The sequence below is a fragment of the Eriocheir sinensis genome, chromosome 8 (genome assembly GCF_024679095.1).
Source record: "Eriocheir sinensis breed Jianghai 21 chromosome 8, ASM2467909v1, whole genome shotgun sequence".
Classification (NCBI taxonomy): Eukaryota; Metazoa; Arthropoda; class Malacostraca; order Decapoda; family Varunidae; genus Eriocheir; species Eriocheir sinensis.
Genome location: NC_066516.1, coordinates 23,804,285 through 23,826,911, shown reverse-complemented (window position 1 = coordinate 23,826,911; position 22,627 = coordinate 23,804,285). Strand labels below are relative to the sequence as shown.

Sequence of the window (22,627 nt, the reverse complement as noted above, 5' to 3'; positions counted from 1 at the left end):
AGAGAGAGATGAAGGAAGGAGGGAGCGGGGGAGGGGGGATATTGCTGAGTGGAAGCAGGATTTCGGATCGATCCTCAGGCTTGGAAACGGGCCCGGGCAAATACTCCCAACCATACACTGTCAACAAGAGGCTCAGCGGGAATTGTAGTAGAATCTTGTGCCGCTCCGAGAACGTTTCGTCGAGCGTGCAACATCGTACTGCCGAGGACTTGAGCGTTGAAAAGGGAAGGAAGGCGGAAGAGGAAGGAGGGAGGAGAGTCGCATCACACTATTTTTTTTTCCCTCGGCGCTATACTAAGGCCCTTTTGTCCTCACCATTGTTTTCATTTCACCTGCCAGAGGAGATAGAACGGGGGGGGGTAACAGACTCTCACATCATGATACTCCCGCACAAAGAGAACTAGTGTAGGGAGGTTAAGAGGAGGATTAGAAGGAGGAAAAGGAGCAGGGAGAGGAGAAGGAGGAATGAATGGAGAAGGAAAATGAAAGAGCATGGATGAGAAATGGCAATGGAAGAAAGTAGGTGTGAAAAAGAGGAAAAAAAGAAAAACGATTAGATTAGAGGAAGAACAGGAATTAGTGTAAAATGGAAGGAGGAAGGAAACAGAAGGAAGTGAAAGAAGGAATAGGAGGAGAAGGAAATAATAAAGAGGAAGAGGAAGTAGACATATAATTTTTTTCTTGTTCTTCTTGTTCTTGTTAAATTTGTTATTGTTATTATCTTGTGTAGTAGGCGAGTGCAGGTTAGCGAGGAAGCGAATAGCGAGATGCTGGATAAGGGAGATGCCAGCTTGACGGTCTGTTTGGTGTGGCATGCAGGCGCGGGACACTAAATTCTGGCCCCTGAGAAGTGAATTTGAGGCTTATACAGACAGGAATGGGCTAGTGAGTGCGTTCATTACCCTGATAAAAATGGAGACGTGCATGGCCGTAGACTTGGCGAACTTCCGCGGGGTGTGTTCTTATGTGCCCTGGTGTTCTGAAGAGCGAATTTCGAGGCTAATGCAGACAGGAACGGGGTTTGTCAGTGTGTAACATTAGCGTGAAAAGAATAAAGGCCTGCATGGACCGTAGATTTGGCTACCTTCCGTAGGGTGGGTTGCTCCTGTTCCCTGATGTTTTGAAGAGTAAAATTCGAGACTAACAGACGGGGATAGGCTTGACTGCGTGACATTACCCTGGAAATGACACCGTGGATATGACTAACTGTTCGTATGGGAGGGGGGGAGGCGGTCCTCATCCTCCCTGATATTCTGAAGATTGAATTTCGACGCTGTTACAGAGAAGAATAGTGTTGTGAGTGCGTTACAATTCCCTGCAGATAGTGGAGAGGCGTGCATGACCGTGGATTTGGGTAACTGTTCCGAGGGGTGAGTGCTTATGTTCCCTGATGTTCCCCGACAGGTTCCGAGGAGTTCCTGGACGCGCGGAAGAGTCGTGTAGGGAGCACCAGCGACTGCCACCGCCGCCGCTCCTGGTCCGGCCTGTCCGACGAGGAGAAGAAGCGAGCCAACAGACACAGAAGGTGAGTGTTCGGCCCTCCGCTCTTGGTCCCGTCTCGCGTCAGTCCCTCAGCCGTCCCACCGCTACTCCTACTGTCTCTGTTTCTGTCTGTCTGTCTATGTATTTTTCTCTCTCTCTCTCTCTCTCTCTCTCTCTCTCTCTCTCTCTCTCTCTCTCTCTCTCTCTCTCTCTCTCTCATTTTCTGTTCGTCGCCCCACAGTTTGCAAGTTTGTCATCCACTCTCCTCCTCCTCCTCCTCCTCCTCCTCTCCTCCTTCTCTTCCTCCATTTTCTCATTCTCCAGCTCGTCACACACTCCTTGACCCTGCTTTTTTTTCTTTCTTTCTCAATGTCTTTCTTCCCTTTCTTTTCTTTGCTGATTAATCACAATCTTATGTCAGTTTTACCTCCTTCGACCACGTCAGTTCGACCCAACCCAACCATTTAGTTTCTCGCTACGTATATTATTTCTCCACATTCTCTCTATTTCCCTTTCCTTTCCGCTTCCCCCTTTTTTGTCTTGTTATTGTCCTTTCCCAATTCCTCGACCTTTCCTCTCCTCCCCCCCCCTTACCCTGATGCTGACTATCCTCTCTATTTGTGTTTAGGGGGAAGATAAGATAAGGCACATCTACATTATTTTGGTTCCCTTCTACCCGCCCCCTCCACCCCTTCCTCCACCTTCCCGTATGTCTGTCTGTCTGGTGGAGAGGTCTTATTTTTCTTTTCTTTGTTTTCGTACTCTGTTACACTTGGATATTGTTTTTTTTTTCTTGTTCTTCACGTGTATGTGTGTGTGTGTGTGTGTGTTTGTCGAGCGAAGAGACGGGCCTCCTCCTCCCCCCACCCTCCCTTTCCACCTGGTAATCTTCTCACCTGTCTTCCTTCCTCCTTCGTACCTGTTGCACCTCGTCTTCCTGTTGCCGTTCATTGTGTCCATTTAACTCAACCTGTCCCTCTGATTTTCTTCTATCGTTATTTTTTTTTTATTATCATTATTATTTAACCATCATTTTAGCTCCTTCGTCACTGTGATTGCGTTCCTTCGTATAGATTTCCTTGGTGCACTCTCTGCTCTTCTCTCTCTTCTCCCTCGGGTCTTTGTTAGTGAATGGACTTTTCGTTTTACTCTTTTATTTCTCTTTAAACTGTCTCCAACTCGTTTTGTTTCTCCTTCCTCCTCAGTATATAAATAGTCTGTTCATTTGTTTGTTTTCGTCCAAGGATCAGTCTGTTACACATTCATCTTCACTTTTCGTCCTGTTTTTTTTTTTTTTACTTCTTCGTCCTCGTGTTTCTCTCATTTCTTCCCAACGTCACTCAGCCACTCCTTTTACGCCTTCCCCTCTCCTCCCCCCCTTTCATCTCCCTGTTTCTACCAGTCACCTCTCATCTTTCCTTTTCCCTCCCTCCCTGTCTTTCTCCCATCCTGCGACCTACCACACTACCCACCGTTTCTCCCTCCCACCCTCCCTCCGCCAGGCTCAGACAGTTATGATTTTTCCTTTGCTCTATCTCTTTTAATTGTTAGTTGTGTAATAGGTGTGTGGTGTAGGCGAGATGCTGTAGGTGTGGTAGGTGTGTGTTGCTGCGGGTTTGGTTGAGTGTGTGTTTACGTGGGTGTGAGGGTGTGATGAGAGGTTGGGTAAAGGGGTGACGAATTTTATCAGGTGTTCAGTATGTGTTGTAGGTGTGGTTAGGTGTTGTGCGTGTGTGTGTGTGTGTGTGTGTGTCAGTGTATCTCAAGCCTGGTTGGAAACACTGATAGATGAACGTCCGGCAGAGTTTCATTTGATTTCGTGAGGTAGTATTGCCCATGTGTTATTAAATCTCTCTCTCTCTCTCTCTCTCTCTCTCTCTCTCTCTCTCTCTCTCTCTCTCTCTCTCTCTCTCTCTCTCTCTCTCTCTCTCTCTCTCTCTCTCGTTTGACTTTTATTTTTGTCTCTATATTTTTGCCATTTTTCTTTCTCTCTTTTAATGAGGTGGAGACAAAGCGAGGAAAGTATGCAGGTGCTTCTTTCTTACCTTTGAGCAATGAGACTAATATATGCTAATTGAGTGACAGACAAAGAAGAAATAAGTGCAGACGTGCGCAAGTTAGACAAGAAGACAGACAAACAGGTAAACAGGTACGTAGAATAACAGACACAAACAGACTGATAGGTGAACACATACACACAGACGTACACAAACGCAGACAGACAAGCAGACAAGACTTACAACTAAACCGACAAGTACAACAACAGACAACAACAGATAAACAAACCAATAGACAGACATATATGGTTGCAGACTTAGAAACACATACAGACAGACAGATACGCATATAAGACGAACTATATACTACGGCATCACAGACTAACAGACACGTAAAAAGACATTCATAACTGCAGACTTACATAAACCCAGACAGACAGACGACCAGGCGCCACTAAAAGGTAATGACACGTACGATAAAAAATCAGGTGAGCCATTACCAGCGGGCACACGGAGCGATGACGACCGACCCCTCATAAAGTGAAGGGAACAAGCACGCACTTACCGAGCCATTTAAACGTGCACAGATGAGGCAGCGCGGTAATGGGTGTGGGAGTGATGGCTTATTGCGCTGGACGGCGAGGAAGATATATATAAAAGACAAGCAGTACGAGCAGATCGAGATGTTATTAAATCCCTCTCTACCTACCTACCAATCTATCTATCTACCTATCCGTCTCTCTATTCATATCTTGCATAATATTGTCTGGATTTGGAGAGGGTGGCTAGGAGGAAGGATTAAAGGAAAGACCAAACCCGGAATATTCTGATACGAAAGGCTTGAAGCAGTCTACGGATCTCACTTGCCACGTTTCACTTCACGCTCTTTCCCCTCGCCTCTCAGCATTCCTCGCCACGCACTCACTGCGCTCGCCACCATTCCTTCCTCACCATCCTGCTCCCCTACACCGTCCTCTCTTCTGACTCTCTTCCTTTTTCTCTTTCCTCTGTCTCTGCTACCCTTCATTCCATTTTTCACTCTCGTCTCTTTGACTTCGCCGGGTATTTGGTATGTCTTTTTCCTTGCATTTTTTGTTTTGTTTTTGTTTTTATATTCGAATTCAGTTTAGTTCTCGAGGGAGGGGGAGGGAAAACGGAAGGATGATTAATTCAACTTGCCGCCGGGGGAACAACTCGTGCATAGGCGGCAGAGGCATGGCGCTTTGGGTGACATTGAAAACCACGGAATGCCCTTCCATGCCTTCAGCGATGCCTGCCGGGGCTGAAAATGTTATGGATGATTATCGTATTGAAAGTGAATGTGGAAAGAAGTATTCTCCCCGACCTACTTCGAGAGGGTCTTTGTTTTATTTTATTTCCTCCCTCTCAATCCTTGTCTGATTTTGATTGTACTGAAAATGAACGGATGGATGTCGCATTGAAATTGTATGCGGAAAGAATTCTTCTCGCCGACCAACTTTGAGAGGCTCTTAGTTTTTAGTTTCCTCTCTCTCAGCACTTACCTTATTTTGATCATACGAAAGGTGAACGTTGAGAGAAGTATTATATTTCACACTACTAATGAAGAAGTTCCTAGTATCCTTTCTGCCCGAATCTTCATTAATATATTTCTGGAGGGGTCTTCGGGTCCTTCAGGTCATTGCAAAAGCACGCAGTCTTTTCCCGTGCAACATTCAGTCGTGCATGAAGCAGACACTGTTACTGATACAGATTGCAGCCTTCTAGATTTATACACCACGCATACGTTATCTAAATTCGTTTAATGGAGCATTGCGGCAATAACTGCCACTCACTCATGCAGCGGAGAAGGAGCCCAGAGCTATGGGAGTCGTGCTGCGGTGACTCATGACGAATCCTTACGTCTCGCCAGGGTATGGTTTGAAGAGGAAGTGAGAGTTAATGTTTATATTTATTGCTAAGGGAGTTGGCGTGAATTAGTTTATGTATACATATTATAGAGCGTAAATGTGTATGTATAGATAAGAGGAAGCTTGGATGAGTCAGTGTATGCAAGTAGTGCGAAGAGAAAGTGGTACTCAGCGTGGAAGTATTGTGCTGGGTTGTGTGAATGTACGCGGTTTAATGAGAAAGCACGCCACACCAACACTTTCTTCATGGCGGCTCACACGAATATGAATGATGGATATAAAAGTGTCCGGTCCCCAGCTGCGGCAGGAAAGGGGAGGGGAGGGGAGGGGCAGGGCTCATTACGTGCGAGAAAAGATGACATGGTCCCCGAGGAGCCACAAAGCCCGCGTGCCGTCCAGCCAGCCTTGTCAAGCGACGAATTTGAGGGTCGTTAAAAGATGATTTATAAAGAAACGGACTGTGAATTCCATCCACTGTGGACCGTTCACTCTTCGTATAGCTGATGCTCTTTATAGACTGAGAACCTGAGAGTCAAAAATTGACCTAAGTGGCCTAAGTGACCAACCCTCTGTACCAACGGTTGAATACAAACAGTCATCTAGTTTGACGAAGAAAGATCAGAGGAAAAAAGTGTTAAATGATGGAACGTCAAGAAACAGACGCAAGTTTCATCAACTTTGTAAGTGGAGACAATTTGTCATACTTTTCGCGAGACTCAGGCAGGAAAATCACAGACTGTAAAGCAAACGTTTTATTCTGAGTCGTCCCAGGAGTGTCATAATTATTACTGTGCTGCGTGTAATTGCCGTCCACAGAGGCCAAGTTTTCATCATAATAATTACAAAATCATGTAGCACTTTAGCACGGAAGGAAACGCAGGTGCCTCACCGAACAAAGAAATTATACTTGATGAGCTGCCTGCGATTTGCCATTTCCAGTCACTGCGTAGATAGGCACGCATGGAACCACTCGAACCCCCTCCCCCTCCCCCCATGGGAGAAGTGATGAGCGGGTTCATGGGGATACCATTCCACGTACCTGGTGAAAAACAATTGGGAGTCTTTATTAGAATTTATTGGGATGTATTTTGTGAAGTGGAAGTGTATTGTCGGATATTAGAATATAGGATACGTGTTTGTGGAGGATGGTGTCCAGCGGAGAGGCGTGACTGATCATGAGAAGCGTGAGGGAGTGTGAATGTCCTCGTCCTCAGGCAGACATGTAAGATAAACATCAGAAGTGATACATCTTAGTTGAGTCTGGCTTTAATATTGCGGCGGAGAGTGGGAAAATGTGAAGTTAAGGCGTGAAATATGACGGGGGTTTATCTCTCCCCAAACGAGAGAAGATAAATACGAGAGTTTCAGCCACACATTTATTATTACTAGAATGCGAGAGTTTCAAATACATGTCGCTGTCACTTTTTGGCATTGCTAGAAAGCGTGAAATGCTTGACAAATCACTTTATGGTAATTATTCAAGCAGACTCAGGTGCCACTGACCCCTTGAGGCACGAAGCCCCTACAAGCCTCGCCACCCTGCAGTCTCACTCGCTTCCGAAGAAGCTTGTGCTCATCGCTGAAGCACCAAAAAGCTGCGCCACGCAATGTGAGGAGGAAGCAAAACCTGGTCTCGTGCAATTATTCTTCTGTTTTATTTTTTGATTTGTTTATATATTTAATTTTAACATGGGAGCTTGGACAGAAACTCAGCAGAGCGTCCCAGCCGTCATGCAGTATGTCGGACGCACGCGGCTGCCAGTCAGGAAATTAATTTAGCGATTGCGTTTTACAGCGAAACTTCACTCTCAGGGCAGAAACCCAGACAGACACTTGTTGCTCGCTGGCCGGCTCTGACCAGTGAGTTGGGGAAGTGCATTCACGTTTATGGTCTATAGAAGGCCAACGAGTCATAAATTTACCTTTCTTTTTTTACATCGCTGCTTATAGCGCCGGTAGGCTTTCTTCAGGGGCCTGGTGGTCGGCCCAAGCCCGTTATGGAGCAGGTAATTATTTTTATAGTGGCGCCAGCTATGCTTGGCTCATGCTGCCCCCCGGAACTCATTTTTCATTCACTTGGACGGTTTCTTCAAGAGTCCGGGCTGATGGGTCTTCTTCAGGACAGCATGTGGGTAGTCTTAGGCCGCTCGGCCTAATAACTGATAAGTTTATCCATTAGTTATGATTAGATGCAAGATTTTCAAACTGCTGACGAAGTGAAAGACTAATCAAATGTCAGACTCATTAAAATAACGAAAATTCAGACCGATAATTGTGTGATAATTGGACAAGGCGCGAAACAAATCCAGACGGCTAAATTAATATGAGTTGGTCAACATACAGACGTAAGCTCCTTTGTGCAGCACGGCACGACATTGCCTGGAGTGCTTGGTGCTTCATGGAAATCCCGGAGGTAGCTGTTATCTTAGCAAACTTTTATAAGCATTTGAGTTTTATCATGATGGATGCAGCGCCTGGCGGGCCGCATGGAGCCGTGAGTCACCACACGGCGGTGCTGTGGTTGGCGGTAGCTGACCCACCACAGCACCGTGAGGCCTCGGTGTTATTTCACACACCCACCGCAAATTTGGAGGCTTGTCACTTCAACATATCCCCAAGGCCTGTTTGACATATGAATATAACATCCGTCTAGTTTTCTGCTGCGATCAGAACCCGAGCCTGTGATTGTGCCGAATGGCTGCCTTTGTTCTACTACCAAATGTCGCAAGAAAGTGCAGAGTTTGGTGAGTTTCGTAATGTATGAGCAAGCTTACATTCTTGTTGGGAATGTATTCTTTCTCGTTGAGAAAATTTGCCTGAAAATACACGGTTTATGTGTTTCCAAAACCATTAAACTTTGCCCATTGATTCCAATTGCCCTCTTTAAGTGTTACCCGAGGACGGAGCCTCACAGCGACCCAACGAACATGGGGCATCGCGACTGAAGATTGGTAACAGTGGAGGCAGTAATGAAGAGAATGATGATGATGGTGGTGGGATAAGTAATCATTATTAATGAAAGTGATAATAGTAATGATGATAATGATGATAATAATAGTAATAATAATAATATGCAATAGTAATGATAATAATAACAGTAACGAACATAATAGCAGCAGCAGCAACAACAACGACAACAAAAGCAAAGACAACAACAACAATAACAGTAAAAATAATTATATTATTGTTTTACAATTAAATATAAAAAAATATGACATTAAAACTTTAAAGCGAGGGAAATTGCAATTTACAATAATAAATGTCAAATTTAATGAATCCACAGTGTGTGTGTGTGTGTGTGTGTGTGTGTGTGTGTGTGTGTGTGTGCACGGGCGCGCGTCGAGAGTATCAGCACAAAAAGGTTTAGGCCATGGTGTTGGTAGTTGAAAGGAAGCGAGGCTGTCCCGTAGAGCGTAATTCATTGCCATATTGCGGCTGGAGGTGAGGGGAGGGGAGGGGAGCGTGCCGGGTTATGCTCCGCTCCATCCCACCCACATCTCGCCACACATAAGCCACTTCCATCGGCCGCCTGACCTCACCCCGCTCGACCCGACCCATATTCACGTTCACGTTCGGTGCTGCACAAACGTTGAAGATGTTTCCTAGCCTTGTCAGCTACATCGAAAGGAACTGTTTATGTTTTGATGATATCAGTAAAGGAAAGTCACTGATATAGATAATCTCTGTATGATCACTTTTCATATATATTCGACCTGCACAGTTTTTTTTATAAGACGCAAGGAAACAAGTAATAATATTATCGCTATTTATTTTTGCTTGTGATTGCTCAGTCGTGATCTGTCTAGCGCCGTCACCGCCTCGTCACGCTCCGCTCCACCAGGCCATTCCCTGCACCGGCTTGCACAAGGCTGGACATGGGCCTCCGAGGCTTGTCTGGGCTGGTCCTCGCCGAGCTACCGAAATGGATCCCGCATCTGACAGACCACGCCACGTTGTATTGTGTGATGTTGGGACAGGGGAATGCTTAGGTGCAGACGTGTCGTGACTGATTATGTGCGGAAAGAGAGAGAGAGAGAGAGAGAGAGAGAGAGAGAGAGAGAGAGAGAGAGAGAGAGAGAGAGAGAGAGAGAGAGAGAGAGAGAGAGAGAGAGAGAGAGAGAGAGAGAGAGAGAGAGAGAGAGAGAGAGAGAGAGACCAAGAAATACCCAGTGCCACTCACACAGGCAGCAAAAGTTTATCGTCTTCGTCTGTATCAGCGTCAAGGGGTCATCAAGCTCTGAGTTGTTCGACAATTCACATACCAAGAAAAAGTCGTTATAGAGAGTCGCGGCTGTCGGTGTAATTATTAGAACTTCCTACGCTCAATAAAGTAATTCCATCAAGTTAACGATAATCTAGCAACAGGTCACTTACGCTAGGCAGTCATTTTTGTTTCTCCTTTGATGAGCGTGTGAGAGCCGACGTTATTAGTTGTATCCTGCGTGTGTGTGTGTGTGTGTGTGTGAGCGCATATTGGTTGTGTTGCTTTCCTCACATATAATTTTTCACGAAGTATTACCGAGACACCTTTGTAAGTTGTATTTTATTTTATTTTGTCATCTCTTTGAGGTTGGATGTGGCTGGTGATTTTTCTCAATATCTTTTCGCCTTACTACTACTGCTACTACTTTTGTTACTACTACTACTTATACTATTACTACTACTACTACTATCATTACCATTATTTTTATCATTATTGTTGTTTTAGATTGAATGAAAACCCCTTTGTTATATCCGCCGTTGTCCAGCTGTGGGTCGCGGCGCCGCTCTCTTCCCGCCGCGGCCCGTGAGTGCAGTGGCCGCAGTCCTCGCCCAACTTTGATAATTTACACTCCAGAACTCGTACACTTTCTGGCGACGGAAAAGTTTAGTTTGTGTTTGAGATTTAAGGTGTTGTAGAGCATTACCTTCTGCCTTCTGCTTATTTTTCCACTCTTTCATTATATATGTCTGCAATAAATGAGATTTACATGCGGGCTGGCGCGCGCACATATATAATTATTCATTTATTCATTTATTCTTTCATTAATTCATTATCAGTTGACTTCTAGAATGATAAATATTTAGGCTTTCTTTGCTTCCACCTCGTGAGCACGTTCTACCCTCCCACTGTGGTGACATGCTATCCAAAGGAAGCAGTCTCAGGCAGGTCATAGTTGTTAGGCAGGTCATTGTTTTTAGGCAGGTCATAGTTTTTTCACGTATGGATAAATTTAGCGGATGGCTCCCCGTCGGCGCGGGATGAGCACATCGTTCCTAGTGTTGAGTGACGGAGCCCAACCCAAAATGCAGGAAAACAAAAGACCTCTGTAAACTTGTCTGCCAATCAGTCCAGCGGAGTCGGTATTGAACAGAGCAGACGAGAGAGAAATGTTTGAGGAATGTTTTTGGCGGGATGCCAGTCAAGGGGTGCTAATAGCGGTCCTTCAACTTCTGCTGATGAAGTTATCCCGAGCGAAGCGTCTGGAGGGACAATCGTTCAGTGTCGGCTGCTGCACTCCGCCGTAACTCAGTCTGGCGGTTCAATGCCGTGCCGTCGTCTCCTCTTATTGGCTTCGGTTTATCTAGTAATGGCGCACATCAATACGTGTTAACACAATGAACGTGCTGGAGGGCCCTGAAAGGCTATCCATCCTCTGAGTGCAGGTTTGCCCTTGGTTCCAATTAACACCAGGAGCTCGAATTTACACGTGACATGATCCTTCCTTCCTGCCTTAAGTTGCCCGTCTCGCGCAACATACACGGCTTTCAGTGCCTTTGTATCTTCATTGTATTGAGTTCATTACGCTTGACGTGGGCACCTTAGTGGACACCATCAGCTTGGTTCCCGCGATGTAGGGCTTCGACGTGATGGATCTGCGAACTGCCTGGGTCGGGCGGGGAGCATCGTCACCCCTGCATGCTAAGGGAGAATAAACATGTGCTTTTTGCCACGGCTTCAAAGGGCTCTTGTTTTAATTTCGTGAGTGGCGGAGATTCTTTTAACTGCTTGACCAAAATGATAGACTGACAGAACGGACAGGATGATAGACAGTGACGTAACATCTTTAAAGGAAACGAAAGCCGTATTTTCTCTCTCTCTCTCTCTCTCTCTCTCTCTCTCTCTCTCTCTCTCTCTCTCTCTCTCTCTCTCTCTCTCTCTCTCTCTCTCTCTCTCTCTCTCTCTCTCTCTCTCTCTCTCTCTCTCTCTCTCTCTCTCTCGCTCTATCTATCTATCTATCTATCTATCTATCTATCTTGTTATGACGTTTACACACTCAAATCTCTGCTAAACGCCTCTCAACATGTTTTCCTCGCCCTTTTGTTGCCAGTCTTCCACGTGAATCTTTAAATCTTATGCTTGTTATTTTTGCTTCATTTTGTCATACTCTTGCCATTCCTCAAGCCTCTCGGTATTGTTATATTCTTTGTATCTTTTGGTCATTATTGGTCTTGTGTTTAACTCCTTTACTGATCACAGTAATCTTCGACCCTCATTCAACTTTTTTTTTCTCTCTTCTCCTTGGCTGGGTGGTGTGTTGAGCCTTTCCCTCTCCGTTGTCTGGTATTTTACTGTTTCTTCTTCACAGTGAGCCTCGACTTCTCTTACCATTTTTTTCCTTCTCTTTACTTGGTTTGGTGTTCGGTGTTTTATGAGCCTGGCCGGGCGCCTCTCCTCTCCCTCTCCTTGGCCCTTCCCGTCCCGTGCTGTCCTCCTTTGCTATATCGTGGATGAGAAGCTGCTGTAATGGATGTGTTTACAGTGATAACATTCTAGTCTTTTAAGTATGTCTATGATTAGCCTTCATGTTATTTAAATCAAGCACCAGAAGTCGTTAAGCGTAGGTCATTGTGTGTCACTGACTGGACGAGGAGTGTGTCTGTGAGGGCTGTTGTGTGGTGACCGACATGACGCAGCGAGTGTAGTGAACTAACACCGTTTGTATCACCACCACCAGACTTTTCCAGGAACTTCAGCAACACTTCCAGGCGACGCTGCCGCCACTATCACCACAAGATGAATCACCATCACCACCAACATCACCACTACCCTCACCACCACTTATCTTACACCACTCACCACCCTCTCCACAACACGATCTGTCACCTCCCATCTCACCCACACCTCTCTCACGGTGCCCATACTTCCGCCCTCCCCCCCTGAGCCTGCCCCGCCGCTCCTCCTCCCCGTCCCGCCTCATGATGCACCACCCTCCCCTCCCCTCCCCGATAGACGAGCCCTCCCCGCCCATCTCCCCGCCCTACCCCATCCCCTTCCCTCACCCTCCCCTGCCGTACATCTCATCACGGTCTCCCACACACCTGCCTTTCGTCAGGCCAGCGGTGCGCAAGCCCCTCCCTCCCCCGTTACGCCTGCCCCCCGCCCACCACACCCACCTCACGTCTTACCTCCCCGGCTCCCCGCCCTGGCTCCCCCCCCAGCCGCCGCGTACAGCACCCACACTCCCACTCACCACTTCATTTAAGCCAATGCTACCACTACGATCCAAGCCACCACTTCCTCCACGGCCATGGTTTAAACCACCTCAGCAATCTCAACCGTCAACAGCTAGAACTCACACCGCCATCAGCAGGTGATGATCACCAAGCGCAACCCCAACCCTCCTCCTCCTCTTCCTCCTCCTCCTCCCCCTCCCTTGTCCTTCTTCCCCAAACCCTCAGTCCATGGTCCCCCCTCACCGTGCCCCAGCTAGCCTCCCACCCTTCCCCTGCATCAGCCAGGAGCTGTTTCCTGCCAGCCGTCTCGACAAACGCGCACTACTTCATGGCCAACCCCTCCCCCCCTCCCCCTCCTCGTAGTAGTGGCAGCTTGGTGTGGTAGCCCCCATCACATCACCCGCCCCGCTCTGGCCCTCTGGCTTCCTCCCACACACCCCGACACAGTATCCGCTGCACCACATAGTTAGCTTTTTGAGGCTGCATGCGTGTGGGTGGCCGCCCCACCCACACCCCGCCCCCCCTACACCCGCCCGCCACAAACAATTGTCTTTTGAACGATGATGCAAACTCTCCAAAACTTTGACCTCAGGGGTGACGTATTTACCTGTCGCCTGAGCTGCGTCATAAGGTTATGGACGTGAGTCATCAGATGTGAACGTAACTGTGATCCTGTCAACAGACGGTGGTGACCCGGCAGTGTGCCTTGTTTTTGGTGTAGGGCCCCCTCCTCTTCCTCTCCTCTCTTCCTCAAACCCTCCTCCCTCTCCCTCCCCCCCTACAACACCCCCCTCTCCTCCACTTACCTCGAGGCCCACTCTTGGTTTCCCCTCGCCTCCTCTTCTCCTTCACTGACTCACCGCCCCGAGTAGTCCATAACGTCCTCTCGATGTGTTGGTCCCCGTGCATGTCGCCGGCCACGGACGTGGTCTTCTCCTCAGAGTTTTTGAGTAGCAAGACCAGCTGACTCACTAAGCCTTGACTGTCACAACCAATAAGATGACCCGAGTCAGCATATTTTTGTGTCTGTCTAGCCAGTAGCTCATGTGTAGTACAGAATGTTGCCCTGAGTGTTGGAGGCGCGAAAATGCTGCTGGCTGTTAAGGTAAATTTTCTCTTCTCGGTGTTCCATAATACTTCCATAAATGTGTGTGTTGTGCATGTGTTGTGTCACTGCTTTGCTCCTCCTCCGGTGGCGTCGTTACCGGACAGAGTGCGTGGAGTGATCTCATAACGGGTTTTCAGGTTGCCTCAGCTCAGCATGCAGATCTTTATGGTCGTGTGTTGGTTCAGTTTCTCTGGTGTTGCTTCGAGTTAGTGGAATTGTAGTTTACCGGTGGCAATACTGTTCCACTGAACACCGGTTGGCTGTGAGGGAGTTGCTGCCTGTCATCAGGTGTGGCTGTTAAGAGTGCTGTCTCGCCACAACACACTCGACCAAGTGTTCCGGTGGTTGGTTGGACTTAGCGAGGTCGGCCGTCCATCGTGTGAGGATTCCCGGCAGGACGCGGGCACTGACGGAGGCTTTCAGTGACACTCGTGAAGAGCCTTAAAGGAGCACGCCGGAGGCATCACCGAGTCTTGCCTTGCCTCCCCTTCCTGCCACCCGCTCAGGACTTGGCCACTTTTTTCTGGCGTTAACGGAATCCCAAAAGCTCTCCTGACTCTCCCTTTGGGCTTTGAGAACGCCTGATCCGTAAATAACTTTGGAATTCTGGCCTGAGCTGGAGGACCCGCCGTGGCCCTCTTTGCACCATCTTCCCCTCCCTGCTCGGAAAAAGTCTTCACTTCACGCCCCGCAGCCCCTCTCTGTATCCCACGGCTTCGCTCGTTCTGTGTTACTCCTTCCCAGGGTTACATTGAAGTCGGTAAACAGGAAACTAAAAATAGATTCAAATAACTAAATAGAAAAAAATATGAAAAGTTGGACAGTCTTTACGCAGCATTGGTCTGATATTAGCTCTTTAGCAGGGTCAGTGAGGCGGGTCACCACCAGTGTATGGCATGGGAAGGTTGACTGGAGTAAGTGCCCAGACCTACTCATCGTCGGGGAAGACAGCCACACAAAGTACACCATTCATAAAGGAATCCGCCCGGTGCTGTGATTGCCAATAATAGCCATAAAGACGTGGTGTTTGAAGGACTGAAGCCTCGATGCGTGAGTGTGGTTAATGCAGTGCTGAGTGCTGCTGACTAACGTATGTTTGCTGGTCTCCTGTAGACTCCTCTGCTGTTTCGTTATGTATTATGTGACTCGTTCGCTTTTTGTCGTCTCAAAATTAGTTGCTGGTGCCTCCTCGGCTGTATAATTAATTCATTTGATCCTCGTCATTAGTTTTGGGATCCTTCATTTACTCGCCTGTGTTTCCAATCCACCAATTCCGTCCCAACTAATTCAGATTGAGTCATCCAATCACCGTCAGTTTTCCCGTGGTTGGCGTCACACTCGCCGTCGCCGTCTTCATTGCCATCGCCTTCGGGCACGGCTAAACCTTCGGCACCAGTGTGTGGCCGGTGAGGCTCAGGACCCACTGAGCGGCGTCCCTTGCAGGCGCCGACATCCTACACTTGGAATACCTAAGGATGCCATTTGAAGCCAGTATATGTAATTAAAAGTCTAGGAGATAACAATAAATATAACAGACTGAGTAAATTAATCCTTTATATGTGGACAAGATGCAAGATAAGAAACATAGATTGATTATCAAGGTGGAAGAGAATGGAGACTAAGATGGAAGGGAGTGGAGACGTGGAAGACGGCGAGGGTTGGAAGCAGGCAGTGCTGAATGACTCAGAGAACCAGACCTCCCATAGAAATTAAACGAAGCTGTTGGAAGCACAAGGAAAGTTACTTGCTAAAGAAAGGAAGAAAGAAAATACTTCATTGTAATTTTATAGGTCCCATTGGTGGATATTGGAAAAATTAAAGTTCCTGTTTTGGATAAAGTGCGAAGTGAAGGTATGAGGGAAAAATCCGGAAGCAGTAAAACAATAGAGCTTTGTTGTGTTCTTGGAATCGTGTTGTTATACCATGCATCGTGTTGCTATACCATGCATCGTGTTGCTATACCATGCATCGTGTTGCTATACCATGCTTGGCTAAATCCCACAACTTGCTGAGAACTGACACAGCTGCAGAGGCGTCAGCCACCCTCCCTCCGGCTGCCTCGGCAAACTTGTGATCGATGGCAAGGAGAAAAGCATCGCAGCAAGACGTGTTACTCGGGTCGTCGCCTGCTGCAGCGGGTGTTCCTTGGGGTCGGGACTGGAGGGGATGTTGTTGGCAGGGACCGTCGTGTCCATAGTCGCCGCCAGGTTGTTGTTGTGTGTGTTGGTTTGTGTTGCCTGTGGAGAGAACAGAACGGACTCGCGGACCTGTGAAGGAGGCTCTGGCCACGTCATCTTGGCAGGATTTGTTCTTGACTTAATAATGGACTGTGGGAAACCATACTAATGCGTTTTATTGCAATCTTCATATTGTATTTATTATATATTTATATTTAATATAACAATGGTTTAATTGGGTTTGTTTTTCCCCCAGCATCAGTCTGAGCAGCCTGGACTCAGACGCGGAAGAGGCCTTCTACGATGCCGAGGACAGCACCAACACCCAGGGTGAGTACAGCCGCGCCCTTGTCTGTCAACTATACCATTCACTCTCAACAGTCCTTGATGCCACGCGCCGCCCGCCTGCATCATTAAGCGGAGCCGGCGCAGCGCTGGGAGTAAGCGGGTGTTTGCCTAATTACTCATACATTTATTTTATTAGTTGGGTCGTTAGTGGGTCAGTCAGTCAGCTAGGCAGGCAGGCAGGCAGTTCATTTTTTTATCCATTAGTCAGTCAGTTAGTTAGTCAATCAGCCAGTCAGTGGTTAGTTAGATGATTAGTAAGCTAGTTATGAAGTCAGTCGGTCAGTCATTTAGCTAGTTTATCTTTGTTTTTATAATGATTCGTCTAGTCGTCAGTCACATCGATTTATTTATGTATTCAATTATCCATTTATCTGTTTATTTGTTTATTCGCTAGTATATTTGTATTGGTTATGGTAAACATTTTGTCGGCAATCTTAAGAAGGGTGTGTGGTAGTGGAACCCAATCACTAGTAATTTAAGGGCGCTGCTGGTTGTCGAGACGCGCCCTACACCCTCCCAATCCCCTCCTCCTCCACCTCATTCCCTCCTCCTCCACCTCATTCCCTCCTCCTCCACCTCATCCCCTCCTCCTCCACCTCATCCCCTCCTCCTCCACCTCGCCCCCCTCCATCCTCCACCTCAACCCCTCCTGCACCCCATCCTCCCATCCACACCCTCCCTCAGACAAGGCGACGCAGGGCTGGGCCGGGCCGTTTGGTGCCCTTCAACAATGGGAGGTTATGTGGTAATGAAAACCGTTCCTTATCGCCTCTTCCTTCTCCTCTTTCTCTTCTTCCTCATCTTATCCCCTGCTTCCACTTTTACTCCTTCCTCGTTCACATTTTCGTTCTCTTTCTCGTTTTGCGCCTCCTATTCTTCATTTTCCTCCTCCTCCTCCTCCTCCTCCTCCTCCTCCTCCTCTCCTTTTAAACTTCTTATCTTCGACGTCTTGCAATTCCTCCTCCTCCTCCAGCGCGCATAAACACACACACACACACACACACACACACACACACACACACACACACACACACACACACACACACACACACACACACACACACACACAGAAAAAGAAAACAGAGAATTGGAAAGAAGAAGAAAAGAAACACACAAACAAACAGTGAGAGATCGAGCGTTAAAACCCATCAATTGCTTGGAACAGAGGCAGGAACATCACCATCATCAACAGCAGCAGCAGCAACAAGGGGAGGGCAGTGCATAGCGGTGTACAGACGCGTAGGGGCTGAAGAGTTTGCCGGCATGGAGTTAATAATTCACTATGCATACGAAGGGCTTCCGGCAGGTGGGTCAGGGCGAGCGAGGCTGGACGTGGAAAAGAGCAACTGATTATTTATTTTTTGCGAGAGAGAGAGAGAGAGAGAGAGAGAGAGAGAGAGAGAGAGAGAGAGAGAGAGAGAGAGAGAGAGAGAGAATTAGAGAAAGAGAAAGAAAGGAAGGAAAGAAAGAAAAAAGTTAATGCAATGGTACGTGGATGTGTGTGTGTGTGTATATGTGTGTGTGTGTGTGTGTGTGTGTGTGTGTGTGTGTGTGTGTGTGTGTGTTTGTCGAGGGTAAAGTGTTTAGTCTCGGCCACTCGCTGTGCCTTACTGTGCCTCCTTGCCTCTGGGTCTCGCGCCGCCACTCTCTCGCTCGCTCACTCTCCCTCCGCTCTGTCCCTTCGGCCATCGCTATATTTGCCTTCGTTCACTCTCCTTGCTTTCATCTTCCATTCTCCAGCTTCTTCCTCCTCCATCTTCTGCTGCTCGTGCTCCTTGTTCTTCATTTTCATCTTCTCTCTCTCTCTCTTTTTTTTTCTTTCTTTTTTTTTACCTCCTCCTCCTCCTCCTCCTCCTTCTTCGTGCATACACACACACACACACACACACACACACACACACACACACACACACACACAGAGAGAGAGAGAGAGAGAGAGAGAGAGAGAGAGAGAGAGAGAGAGAGAGAGAGAGAGAGAGAGAGAGAGAGAGAGAGAGAGAACTAGGAGGCAGGCGGGGAAGGAGTTAAGTGGAAATATTCTGGCAAACCGAACACGAAACGATCAACAACAACAACAACAACAATATCAGCCGCAGCGCTAGAGTGTTACAACAACCCACGAATTCTGACCTCGTTGCCTTGGAAGTGGGGGGGGGGGGAGAAAGAAGTATAGGGGGGACTGGGGAGGTGGAGGAAATGAAAGCAGAGAAGGAAGGGACGAAGGGAGTCGCGGCGAACAGTTTGACGTGGGTAGGCGAAGAAAAAACTGGATTGAAACTGAAACAAAAGAAAAATATTAATAACCAGCTTGCCTTGCGGGAGTGAAGAGGAGGAGGAGGAGGAGGAGGAGGGAACAGATAAGGTGGAGGAGAAAGGGGGAAGGAGGGAGAGAGGGGGGAGGAGTCCTGCGTGGGTTGGCGAGGAGGAAAGAAAGAATTGAAACGGACTTCCAAAAGAAAAATATATCATGAGAGAGAGAGAGAGAGAGAGAGAGAGAGAGAGAGAGAGAGAGAGAGAGAGAGAGAGAGAGAGAGAGAGAGAGAGAGAGAGAGAGAGAACAACGTGAATACAATCCCGACCTAATCTAAGTTTTACGGTTCCCCCAGTTTGCGTTCATTCGCCGAGCAATACGAAAATTTACCTCCCCTTGTGTTGCGTGTAAACAGTTATTGCTTGTTGATTCCTGAGGCTCGGTGTGTTGGCGTACTGAATCTTTTGTGCACATTAAAGGCTTCGTGTTAATGCTATACCTCGCCCACGGCACAGTTTTCACGCCTCTCTGTATCCTTTGTGGCTTCTCTGTTTTTATATATTTTTTTTATGTGGTATCTGTTCAGCTTCTCTTTGATTTGTTTTCCAGCTTTGCCTTCATTTCCTTTTGTTATTTTGCTTCCCTACACCATCTCAGTTCTCGATTCTCTGTATCCTTTGTGGCTTCTCTGTTTATATATATTTTTTTATGTGGTTTCTGTTCAGCTTCTCTATGATTTGTTTTCCCGCTATATCTTCATTTCCTTTTATTGTTTTGCACGCCTCCATCATCTCATTTCTCCTTTTTTTATGCTTTCTCTTTCCTCTTTGTTTGTTCTATTTCCTTCTCCATGTGGTCTCTGTTCAGCTTCTCCCCTCTTTGATTTGTTTTCCAGGTATATCTTCATTTTCTCTCATTGTTTTGCTCTCCTCCATCATCGCAGTCCTCCCTTCGACCATTCTTTGTTCCTCTTCTCTCCTCTTTGTTTGTTTTCTATTTCTTCTTTTCGTGGTATCTGTTCTGCTTCTGTCCCTTTGATTTGTTTTCCAGCTCTGTCTCTATTTTCCCTTTTTTTATTATTTTCCTCGCCTCCATCATCTCAGTTCTTGCCTTTCTGTATCCTTTGTTGCTTCCCTCTCTTCTTTTTCTCTTCTTCTTCTTTCCGTGGTATCTGCTCAGCCTCTGCGCCTTTGATTTTGTTTTCAGCTCTGTCTTCGTTTCCTTTTATTATTTTCCTCTCTAACATCATCCCTGTTTTCCCTTCGCTTTGTCCTTTGTTGCTTCTCACTCCTCTTTGTTGTTTACTTAGTTACGTGGTCTGTGCTCAGCGTTTGTCTATGGCGTTGTTTACCCAAGTTCCAAATTCGTGTCCTTTTTATCTTTTGCTCATCGACATCGCATCCAGTTCTCCTTCCTCGCCCTATTTTTCGTTGCTCCGTTCTTCTCATTTTGTTTTACGTCTTGCTTGGTCTCTAATCGGCTTCTGGCACCTTGAATTTTTGCCCCCTGTTTAAACAAGTAAATGTAATACCTTCATCTGCTTACAGTATTACTTTGCTCGCCGAGAGTTTTTTCCTTCGTCTTCTTTGATGTTTCTTCTTCCCCCTCTTAATCTTCTTATTTTTCTTCGTAATTCAATATTCCCTGAGTTCAGTGACCTCTCCTCTGACCACGAGCCCCCGCCCTTAGCTCCATTCTAGTTTCAAATAAGTTTTTTTTTGCCCCTCTGTAAAAAAAAAAAAATCTGACTTCATTTCCTTGTAACTATTTCGTTCACTTGTAATCTGCCTTCATTTCCTTGTAACTATTTCGCTGGCAGTCTCATGTGTGGGGCCAGCCAGCGTCAGGTCAGGCAGGAGGAATGAGATCAGGCCGCCCTTCCCTTCTCTCGTGCGCCCTCTCTCCGTCCACCTCGGCCCGTGACGGAACAAGGCGGCGCTGCACATTAAGGATTCAGGCCCGAGCTCATTTTGCAGTATTGGATTTCCGATTTCATGTCGTAAAAAAGCAGATAGCAGTGTTGTTGTTCTTTGTGTGGCTTCTGGCTGAGAATGTGTGTGTGTGTGTGTGTGTGTGTGTGTGTGTCTGTGTGTGTTTCAGTTTACACGCTTCCTGCATCAGCCTCCTCGTTTGTATTACCTGGTTTTATCGTGTTTGTATCGTTCACAGCGAAGTGCGTTGCCCGCTTGTTTAATGTCCTTCGTTGTCAATTAATTCGCGCTTCCGTCTGAGAGGCTGTTTGCAGATACTTATTTTTCGCTACACGCTTCTGGCATCGGCGCTGTTTGTATTGCGTTCTCTTATCGTGGTTGGTATTACAGCGAAGAGCGTTTCCGTTTTCATTATTTTTTGAGCGCCAACTAATGCATGCTCGTGTGTGAATTTCAGGACACACACACACACACACACACACACACACACACACACACACACACACACACGTTTTATCAAGTTTTATATAATTCACCTTAACACTCCTTTGATTTGTTTCCCAGCTCCTCCTTTCATTTCCTTTTATCATTTTGCTCGCTTACATTATCCCAGTTCATCCCTCGCCTTAGTCTATGATGGTTTTCTCTTTTTTTCTTTTAATTATTTATAGCGAAGTGCGTTGAGCGTCTCTGCTAATTTAATTTACTCCAGGTGTCAGGTCAGTGCGTGGGAGTGTTCGTCTCGCAGCAACCCATTCCTTGTCTCTGTTCTCGTTTCTTGGTTCCTCCCTCCCCCACGTCGTGTCTTTAATAATTGCTCTCTTACCCCAACCCTCCCCCTCCCCTTCCACCGCCACCACCACCACCACCACCACCGTCAGCACTGTAGTTCCTTCCATCCCAGACACTTCTTTGTTCTCGTTTCCTCGAATCACCCTCTTGTTCCTTTTTTTTCCGCTTTTACTGATCCACTTTCTCTCTCGTCGTGAAGCGAAAAGAAAGTGAATGAAGTGAAAGGCTTTAAGAAGGGTATTGTTTTTACTTTTTGTGTGCTTGTTTGCGTCTCGTGCATTTGTTTTGTTTTTAGGAGGAATATTTTTTTTTTTTAAAGTTGGTTACATGTTTAAGGAAGTGTGAATATGTGTGTGTGTGTGTGTGTGTGTGTGTGTGTGTGTGTGTGTGTGTGTGTGTGTGTGTTAGATTTTTAGAGAGAGAGAGAGAGAGAGAGAGAGAGAGAGAGAGAGAGAGAGAGAGAGAGAGAGAGAGAGAGAGAGAGAGAGAGAGAGAGAGAGAGAGAGAGAGAGAGGATTTACATAGATTTACATAGAAAATCAGACCACACAGACCCCATGGTCCAGACTTGGTGGTCTGTCCTTAAACCTAAGTGATTTTACATTAATCAGAAGACTCCAAAACGTTGCATTTCTACTCTAGTTGATATTAAGTTGAAGGAAGTGACGGTCGAGCTTATTTTTGAAGGAGTCAATCGTGTTACACTGGACCACTGATGGTGGAAGCTTATTCCATTCTCGCACTACAACGTTGGTGAAGAAAAATTTGGTGCAATCTGAATTTACTTGTCTACATCTGAGTTTTACGCCATTGTTCCTCGTGCGCAGACTGTCATCGATCATAAACAATGTTGATCTGTCTACATTCGTGAAACCATTAAGTATTTTAAAACATTCGATCAATTTTGCTCGAGGCGACGTTTCTCAAGAGAACATGTTAAGGATAAGCCTTTCTTCGTAGGATTTGTTGCGCAAGGAAGGGATCATTTTCGTTGCCCGACGCTGAACACCTTCTAATTTAGCAATATCCTTTGCATGGTGGGGGACCAAAACTGTACCGCATATTCCAAGTGGGGTCTGACTAAACTGTTGTAGAGCAGGAGTATTACATCTTTATTCTAGAATACAAAGTTTCTATTAATGAAGCCCAACATTCTGTTCGCTTTATTTGCTGCATCGATGCATTGCTGTGAGAATTTGAGGTTTGACGCGATTT

The 22,627-nt window shown here is 46.7% G+C and overlaps 1 protein-coding gene across 10 annotated transcripts in view; it reads left to right on the top strand.

Moving 5' to 3' along the window:
* LOC126995731 (A-kinase anchor protein 13-like) overlaps nt 1–22,627 on the top strand; it is a 198,806-nt gene that overhangs the window by 105,889 nt on the left and 70,290 nt on the right. For 8 of the 10 annotated variants that reach the window (XM_050855573.1, XM_050855579.1, XM_050855577.1 and 5 more), the window contains exons 3-4: nt 1,405–1,525; nt 16,347–16,420. In XM_050855573.1, coding sequence (XP_050711530.1) covers nt 1,405–1,525; nt 16,347–16,420 — 195 coding nt within the window. The remainder of the gene's footprint in view (nt 1–1,404; nt 1,526–16,346; nt 16,421–22,627) is intronic. The other 2 variants (XM_050855578.1, XM_050855572.1) reach the window with 1 other exon arrangement.